Below are 8,633 nucleotides of genomic sequence, written 5' to 3'. Positions count from 1 at the left end.
GCCTGGAGCCACCGATGGGTGGGAGGAGACTGGGCTGGGGATCCTGGGAGGACGGGGATGGAAGGTTTGGGATGGGGATGTTAGGGATGGGCTCTGCTGTCCCCTCATTGATGGGCAGAGGATGAGGGGAGGAAGGGCTGTGTGGCACCCAGGACACCGGGAGGAAGGGGATGAGGGGGAATGCTGCCCAGCTAAAGGGGACATGGCAGCCTGGTTTCAGGGATGCCCCAAGCTCCCATCACCACGTGGCCGTGAGTCTGTCCATCCCCAGGCTGCTGCAGGTCCTGCTTCTGCCCAGGGCCAGGATTCCAGGGCTCTCTCTTGGGGCAGTGGGGCCTCAGCCCTTCCTGGTGCCAGCCCGGGTGCCAGCACACACCCTGCAGCGGGTGTGGAGTGCTGCTGGCTCCTTGGCATCACCTGTGGACTTTGGCTCAGCCCCACGGTAGAACAGGCTCCGCTCACCTGCCCGGAAACGCAGAACGGCCTGGCAGCCGCAGCCGCAGCGCACCGGCGTCCCCAGGCCAGCCAGTGCCAGCCCCGAGCGGGAACGGGGGCACCAAGGGGCTCGCAGAGGGTAAGTGGGACCCCCAGCACCCGCTGGGGTCTGTCTGACACCAGTGCTGTGCTCAGGCAGCAGTAGGACCGGGAAGGGCTTTCTGGCAGGAGTGGGCTTCAGTGGGGGAGAGAGGATGAGGATGGGGATGTCCCACCCCAGGCACCGGCGCAGGGCTGTCCTGTCACGGCATCGCCCGCTTGGCTGTGACACCCCGTGCCAGGAGGGAGGGCAGTTCTGGGCACCGGCAGTGTCGCCCTCTCCACTGGGATCCAGCCAGATCCAGGCACCAAGGGCACCAAGGACACTGTGCCTTTATCCTGGCAGGTGCCCGAGGTATCCAGAGCAGGCGCAGGGAAGGAGGGAGCTGCCCTGCCGTGAGGAGCTGGGGGCAGCGGTGCCAGGGCTGCTGTGGCAGCGAGGGCACTGCCTGTGCAAACACGGGCTGCTCCTGGCACATTCACTCCTCTGCCATGCCCCTCCTCTGGGGCTAACAGGGTGGGGGGAGAGCCGGACATCCAGGCTGAAGCTTCAGTGCCATAGCTGCGTTCATGGAGGGGCAGAAAGCGCCTGGAGCGAGGTCTGTGGCTGCATGGCCACGCCACCCTGCTGGATTGAGGCACGGGCACGTTGGTGCCTGGGCACATGGCTGTGTCGGCACGTTGGTGCATCGGGCCATCAGTGAGTCCCACGGGTCGGGGGAGCCACGGGCATGGGACCAGCTGCAGCAGGGTGACGCCAGCACAGGAATTTGGGGACAGGGCACTGAGCCAAACGTGGTTCTTGGAATTCCCCACAACTCCCCGGTGCTGAGTTTATCGGGGCCTTGCAGCCACCCTCCCGCACCCCCCACACCCCACCCCGGCCACACCCCGGCAGACACAGCTCAGCTGGGTGTCCCGTGTGGCCTCCCGGAGCATGGGGACCCCTGCCCTGACAGCTCCCTGGACAGTAAGTGCAGCGTGGTCGGGGGCGAGGGCAGCGCCGGGCACTGGGGGGACGCTGTGTCCCCCTGGCCTCGCAGGGATGGTGGCAGTGAGGGTGTGCAGCTGGCGCTGGCTGGGGTGGGCAGCAGAGGGACACTGGCCACGTGCCACTGTGTTCGTGTCCATCCCCAGCCGGTCTGGGGACAGCCCTTGGCTCAGGGTGGGCACAGCGTGGGTGCACTGCAGCTCTGTAGCCCTGTGCAGAACTCCCAAGATGGGGGGACCCTGGAAAGTGCCCCAGGTGTCTCCTTATGGTGGGGGTCCCAGGCCAGACTGGCAATGTCATCTGCTCTGCCCAGCTCCTCCCACGGTGCTTGGCTGGTCCGGGGGCCGCCCAGCATGGGGGGAGAAAAGTCCCGAAGGGGACCCCCGAGCCCCCGCAGTCCCACAGCACCGGACAGGGCTGAGGGAGGTGGAATGTTTTGAGTGCAGCTCTGGGAGGGGCCGTTCCGCTTGCGTGGAGCCGGCCGGGAGCCCTGATAAGAACCCAGCTGGTTTCTCTGTCCCTTCTCCCCTCCTGTGCCGGCCGCCAGCGCTCCCCGGTGAGGGGGTCCCCTCCGAGCCGGGACTTCGTCCCTCCCAAACATGGTAAGAGGTGTGGACAGATGGTTTTCGTTATCCAGGTCTTTGGGGGCAATAAAAGAGCAAGCGTGAATCACAGCAGGGGAATTAAGGGGTAAATTCAGGTGAGTACAGCTTCAGGCTGAGCCACCAGGGCTGGGCACAGGGCTGGGCAGCAGTTCCAGCGGTGAGGCATCGCCTGGGGCTGGCCAGGATGTCCCAGCTAATGAGACCCACGTGCTCCTGCCCCAGGAAAGGTTTAAAAAGCTCCTGGCTGGGGCCCAGCCCCGCTTGCTTTGTGGGAGGATGGTGCAGCCCGGGAGGGCTGGGGGTGAGCAGGGGGAGCTCGGTCACCAGAATTACTGCGGGAAGGAGGCACGCACAGAATGCTCTCATCCTGGAGATAAGCCAGGATGCTCCGGATGCAGGGAACACTTGCCTCCACCTGGCCGAGCCTCATCCTGAGCTGTGCTTGCCAGTACCGTGGCCCCCAGGCTCTGGGCCACCCTTGCTGTCACCGTGGCCTTGCTCCAGTTTTGCTGCACACCCCCAGGAGGCCGTGAGTGGTGCCCAGTGGTGACACACCCTGACCTGCTGGGGCTCACAGGGGCCCAGCCAGGAGCAGTGACAGGTGACGGCAAAGCTGTGGCTAAGCCTCAGTAAATAGCGGCTCAGGACGTGGCGCTGGCTCCAGGCACACCCAGCTTGTCTGTGGGTGACAAGTGTGTCACCAGTTCTGGAGCCAGGGATGGCATCTGCGATGGGGTGGCAGCTCCTGTCTCATGGGGGACCCACCTGTGCTGCCCCTCCCTGTCTGGCACCCGCTGTTCCAGCCGGCTCTGGCCCAGCCAGCACTGGAGGATTGACCCCGAGGCTGGGGCTGTTTGCTCCTGCCCTGTGTGCCAGGGGGGTTAAAGTCCCCTTGTTTTATGAGCCATGAAACCGTTTTTATGACCCCGCTGTTTCTAGAGCTGGGCTATTTGGAGGCTCCTCTCAGTAAATGGCACATGGAAAATATTCCATGCAGGGGTGGCCCAGGTGCCGGCACCGCCTCTCGCTGCCGGTGCTGCCCGGGACTGGAGGTCCCTCCCTGGCCTGTGCACGTGGACAGGCCCCAGGCTGTCCATGCCCAGAGCGGTGCCCAGATGGATGTGGTGTCACCAGGAGCTTGTCTGAGGTCTTACTGCCTTTGGTGTGCAGCACTGACTGCCTGTGGCAGGTTTGGCTGTGCTCCCTCAGAACCTGGCCAGGCTGGGGGACAGAGGTGGGGAGGGCTTCTGGGCTCCGTGGCAGTTCCTATTGGGAATGGTGCTTTGTGCTCTGGCTGCTCCTGCCCCACATGGGGCAGGCTGGTGGGACAGTTTCTGTCCCACCCTGAGGACAGTGGTACCAGGCTGGGAGAGGGGCTGCATCTCAACCTGCTGCTCTTAATGGCTGCTCTCCCCTCTTGCTTGCAGGGCCAGCCAGGTCCAGACTCTTGGCCTCTGCTGAACTGGGACTCTGAGGGTGACCTCGAAGCTGAGCAGTGGCCCCTGTTTGGGACAAGGTTGTCACAGGGGTGACTCTTCCCAGGAGATGGACAGAGTCACCAGGCACCTTGTGTTCCAGCTCCCACACGCCTCGCACAGGCACGACTCGCTGGCAGACCTGAGGGCCAGCAGCGACGATGATGTGTTTGGCTCCACTCAGCACAGCACCCAGAGGGTGGAAAATGGCTACAGCTGGAAGAGGAGGTCCCAGTCACCCTCGTATTTCCTGGAGGGTGGAAGAGATGTCTGGACCCCGTCCCCAGACAGGGAGTCCAAGCTAGAGGTGGTGAGATCAGGAAGCCTGTACGACCTCCGGGCTTACAAGGGCGAGAGGAAACCCTCGAAGCTCTACGATGACGACGAACAAGACCTGTACAGAGTCCCTCCACCCAACATCTCACCTGAGAAAGCCAGGGAGCTCGAAGATGAGAGGAAAGAGATCATCCGGAGCCAGGTGATGAGGAAGAGCTCCACCATCGCAGAGAGGTGGAGCTCTGTGGATGAGCTGAGCTCCATCAGCGCTGGTGTGGGCAGCCAAGGTGAAGGCAGGCACACAGGCAGTGTCCCCACCAGCTTTGCCATCTGCTTTGACAAAGCTTCCCCAGGCAGGGCTATAACACCCGTTGACCCTGAGAATATTGACACAGAGCAGATTAATTTCTCAGCGGCTCGGCAGCAGTTCCTGATGCTGGAGAAGACCAACCCAGGCTCATTTTTCAGCCCAGGGCAGCAGACCATGTCCCCAAGGCCAGAGTCGGTGACAAAAGTCTCCAGGGAAGAGTGGTACAGCCCTGAGATGGCCCTGAGGGCTACGAGAGGCTATGGCAGTGGTGGTCCATCGAGCCAGAGCAGGACAGACAAGAGCGTTTACCAGGTTCATGGTGTGTCCTTATACAAGACACCTGAGAAAGAGGAGATTTATGCTCCCAGAAAGGCTCACACAGAAAGGTCATATCCCATTGGGAGGACATCCATCCTGACCAAAACATGGTCCAGAGAAGACCTGGACTCTGGCTTGGGTGAGATGTATAACGAAGCTGCTGCAGGCTATGCAAGCGATGGAAGCACCTCCAACGAGACCTTGAATGTGGATCTGAGGGCCAGCAGCAACGGGCTGGGCAAGGAGACGAGGGTCAGCAACGAGACACCCATTGAGCGGGAGATCCGCATGGCGATGGAAAGGGAGGAGAACCTCTGGAAGGAAAGGGGAATCCAGCGGCTGACCGCCAGCAGTGAGCTGGTGGAGATCCAGACCAAGCCTGTCTTCAACATACACACGTCTCCCGGCCCAGGCAGGAAAGGGAAGGACAGAGGCCGTGCTTCCCTTTACGTCCAGAGGGAAATTGAACAGGAAACGAAGCGTGAGGAAGATCTAAAGAGGCAGGGCAGGCTGCTGGGGACATATGACAGGGGCACACAGCAGGAGCTGGAGGAGCGCAGGAGGGTGTTCGAGCAGGAGGAAGCCCCCCCACAGAAGCCCACTCCCCTGAAGCGGGCAGAGGAGAGGAGGAGCTGGGTTAAAGAGTTTGTGGTGGAGCAGCCCTCGAGCCCCAGCCCTGTGGAAGACACCAGGGCTTGGAGAAGCCTTCCCAGCTACACAGCGAGCATCGCTCACTTCCAGCTGTCCCAGCCGCGCTTCGCCGCCAGCGAGAGGGGCCGGGAGCTGCCCTTGGTGTCCCAGAACGCTTCTGCCAGCACCAGCAAATGGGGGAGTGAGGATTCCTGGGGAGGAAAGCTTCCCGGCTCCACCCCGAGCCCCGCCAGCACTGCTGTCCTGCCCAGAGAGTACTTATCCCTCTCCTTCTGGAAGCCCAAGGTGTCCTTCGTGGAGGACATGGGGACACAGAGCCCGCTGCAGAGGGAGGATGGCCGGGAGGAGCAGTACCGGCTGCGGACATGGAAGCTCCAGACATCGGCACTGATTGAGGAGGAGATCCGGAGTGACTTGCAGAGGGAAGAGGAGCTCCAGGAGCAGCGGCGGCGGCTGATGGACACCTACAGCAATGGTGCTCCCCAGGAGGGCTCCCGCTCTCGGCACAGCTCTGGTAAGGGAGCAGAGGGACAGAGTGGCAGAGAAATTATTTGGTGGGATGGCTGCAAGGACTCCTGTGTGCTGGTAGCAAGTTGTCCTGGGAGAACTTGATATCAGCACGCTGGAGTCAGCAGAACTGCTGCTGAGGAAGGATAGACTCTGCAGGATTCCAGATCTGCTCAGGTCTCGATGAGTTTGTGTCATGTTACAGCAGCAAACAGGGCTGGAAAGGCCCAGCTAATGCATTTTACCCCTTGTTCCTGCAGTCCCTGGCTGGGGCCCAGGCATGGGGTCCTGGCTATGACCAAACCGGCTGGACCTGCCATGGAGGCAGGTTTGGGGCAGGTGCCTGACACTCCTTGTGGGTCTCCACCCCCTGGGAGTGGAACTGAAGTCCTTCACCTCCTGACTCTTTCTCTCAAAGCTGCCTCAGGTGCCAGTGGCAACTACTCAGTGTCTGGGTCTCCTGCCTCCTCTCCTGCCTCACACCAGACGGGGATCCTGGGGCTGATCTCATCCTTCACCCCGCTGAGAGTGACCAGTTCCTCCCAGGGCAGTGCAGAGACCCTCACCCCTGACTCGTCGCGTTCCAGCCCCTTCGAGGAGCGGAGGAGGAGGGTGAAGGAGGATGGAAAGGTGAACATGCCCACCCTGCTTGTGCCAAGTGTTTGAGGGGCTTGAGCCTGGGGGAAGACTGGTGGCTCTGGGGCTGGAGGTGGCTGTTCCTGACTCCCACTTGGAGCTCGAGATCCAGCTGCTCAGCTTGGTGGAGACCCAGTGGTGGTGGCACCATTAAGGGGCCACGTGAGCCCCCCAGACAGCGCCTGCTGTTCAGAGCTGCCAGCACTGGGTGGGACTGGAGAGGAGCAGCAGCTTCCTCCTGTGGGGGATCCTGGCCTGGACTGTTCTCCCAACTCTCCTGTGCTCCTGCAGGGAGCCAGATCCAGCTGCTTCTGGATATTCCCCTGCCAGGCTGCCATTATCTAATCGTGTTTTCCTCTTTCCACAGTACGCAGGCATCGAACCCGTTGACAAGGTCAACACAGAGGTAAAGCCCTTCATGAATGCGGGGGCTCTGCTCCTGCTGCCCTGACACCTCCCGCATTCCCCAGCTCCCCTCGCTCCTGGAGATCCTGTGGGATGGACAGGGATGGACGGGATGGTCCTGGCTCCCTTGAGACTGCAGGCACCACTTGGGTGGATGCCGAGTCAGGCAGAGCAGATTGGGGAGCTGGCGGGGGGGGAGTTTTTGGGGGGGGCCAGTTCTGCAAACCAGATCATTATGAAAGTTTTTTATAAAGATCCTGCACGTTCTGGTCTTTGCAGGTGGTGGAAAGCACCCGAGTGTTTCGCCACAAGAGCGCCATGGCCCAGCGCTGGGAGGCCGGACAGTACGTCCGGGATGAGGACTGAGGGACCCCTGGGTCGGGGGCTGGCCCTGTTCACAATCAGCTGATGTGTGACCTAAATGCTCCATCAGTTCCACCGTCACAACAATCGGAGACGTGAACCCTGCAAATCAATCTGGTTTATTGTTAAACTGATAATCCTTCCATGCAATAGATCTGCTCCTTCCTCTTCTTCCCTATGGGGTGGAGGAACACTTTTTTTTCTTAACAGGGAAAAAATTGGATCAGTATCTTTTTAATCACTTCTGCCTGGAGCCAGCCAGGTGAAATCACCCAGTAATTCACTTTGCCCCTTGGGAGCTGTGTCTCAGGCTTACAGAAAAGCTGTTTTATTTCTCAGTGGTTTAAGGTTTTTAAGTACCACAAGGCTGAGCATTGCCTTGGGGCTACCTGAACTGAGGCCTCTGGATCAGCTGCTGTGGGACTTGGGAATCAACATTGGTTTAACTCCTGTGATCCATGGAGATGCAGCAATGGAATATAAAAATATATATAAATGCTGTTTATTTTGCTAATTTATTAAAGAGTTGTTCTACTCTCCTGGTCTTCCAAGAGAGTCTGCTTGCTCCACTGGTTTTGCTCTGCTGTTTCAGAGGAACCCCCACGGTTGGGATGTGGGGCTGGAGCCTTGCAGGGGCTGCGGTTGGGGGGGTCCCAAAGGCTGGGGGAGTGCCGGGCTCCCACCGGGCGGGCCTGGGAGCACCGGGGGCCGGTGGGAGGAGTCCGTGCGCGGGGCGCTGGAGGGGTAGCACCGGGGGATGGCACCGGCTGGGCTTTAAAGTCCCGTTCGAGCCCAACCGCGCTGCGGTCCGTGCCCGTCCGCCCGCCCCCGCTAGGGGGCGCCCGGGCAGCGCCCGCCGGGACCCCGGTACGGACCGGCCGGGACCCCGGTACGGACCGGCCGGGACCCGGGTACGGACCCACCGGGACCCCGGTACCGACCCACCGGGACCCCGGTACGGACCCGCCGGGACCCCGGTACGGACCCGCCGGGACCCCGGTACCGACCGGCCGGGACCCCGGTACCGACCGGCCGGGACCCGGGTACCGACCCGCCGGGACCCCGGTACCGACCGGCCGGGACCCGGGTACGGACCCGCCAGGACCCCGGTACCGACCCGCCGGGACCCCGGTACCGACCCGCCGGGACCGGGGGTTTCCCCGGTGGAGCTCAGGGAGCCGGGAGGTGCTCAGGGGCAGATGGTGTAACCCGTTCTCCCCGTCAGCAGCCGCTCGTTGCCGAGCCTTGGGCGTGGGCCGAACCGAGCAGCGACGAGGAGCAAAGAGCCCGAGCCGGGGGGGTCTGGGGGCTGCTGAGGGAGGGACCAGAGGTGTGACCGTGTCTGGGTCACCCGGGACTGGCACCCAGCACCGGCAGGACCCTCGGGACAGCTGCTCTGTCGTGGTGTCATGGTGATGCCACCGGTGCTCCAAAGCACAAGGGGCGCTGGCAGGCGCCCTCCAGCACCTTTAGAGTTTGTTTTTATGTCTGTTCAAACGTCCTTAAGTTACCTCTTTCAATTGGTTGAATGGGACCAATTCTGGTGAAGAGCTTGATTCCCA

The 8,633-nt window shown here is 61.8% G+C and overlaps 1 protein-coding gene across 4 annotated transcripts; it reads left to right on the top strand.

The window, feature by feature from the left end:
* The first annotated feature begins 1,396 nt into the window (after positions 1–1,396).
* Positions 1,397–7,636, top strand: MISP (mitotic spindle positioning). Of its 4 annotated transcripts, none has more exons than XM_058858348.1 (5): positions 1,397–1,504; positions 3,558–5,674; positions 6,086–6,297; positions 6,671–6,709; positions 6,963–7,636. In XM_058858348.1, the coding sequence occupies exons 2-5, from the start codon at positions 3,676–3,678 to the stop codon at positions 7,065–7,067; spliced, it is 2,355 nt and encodes a 784-aa protein (XP_058714331.1). In that variant the 5' UTR covers positions 1,397–1,504; positions 3,558–3,675; the 3' UTR covers positions 7,068–7,636. The 4 variants fall into 4 exon arrangements, with proteins under 4 accessions (XP_058714331.1, XP_058714330.1, XP_058714332.1 ...); XM_058858347.1 differs by lacking the exon at positions 1,397–1,504 and adding an exon at positions 1,634–2,127; XM_058858349.1 differs by lacking the exon at positions 1,397–1,504 and adding an exon at positions 1,634–2,225.
* Positions 7,637–8,633: the final 997 nt, after the last annotated feature.

Source organism: Poecile atricapillus, chromosome 28 (assembly GCF_030490865.1).
Source record: "Poecile atricapillus isolate bPoeAtr1 chromosome 28, bPoeAtr1.hap1, whole genome shotgun sequence".
Lineage (NCBI taxonomy): Eukaryota > Metazoa > Chordata > Aves > Passeriformes > Paridae > Poecile > Poecile atricapillus.
The sequence above is the reverse complement of the archived record's forward strand: the minus strand, read 5'-3'. Positions and strand labels throughout refer to the sequence as shown.

What these genes read in the sequence shown, in the direction of transcription:
- MISP (XM_058858348.1), top strand. Translation starts at nt 3,676, where the DNA reads ATGGACAGAGTCACCAGGCACCTTGTGTTCCAGCTCCCACACGCCTCG. An exon ending in CCGCTCTCGGCACAGCTCTG is followed by an intron (nt 5,675 to 6,085) that starts GTAAGGGAGCAG and finishes TTTCTCTCAAAG; the next exon opens with CTGCCTCAGGTGCCAGTGGC. An exon ending in TTGACAAGGTCAACACAGAG is followed by an intron (nt 6,710 to 6,962) that starts GTAAAGCCCTTC and finishes TTTTTTATAAAG; the next exon opens with ATCCTGCACGTTCTGGTCTT.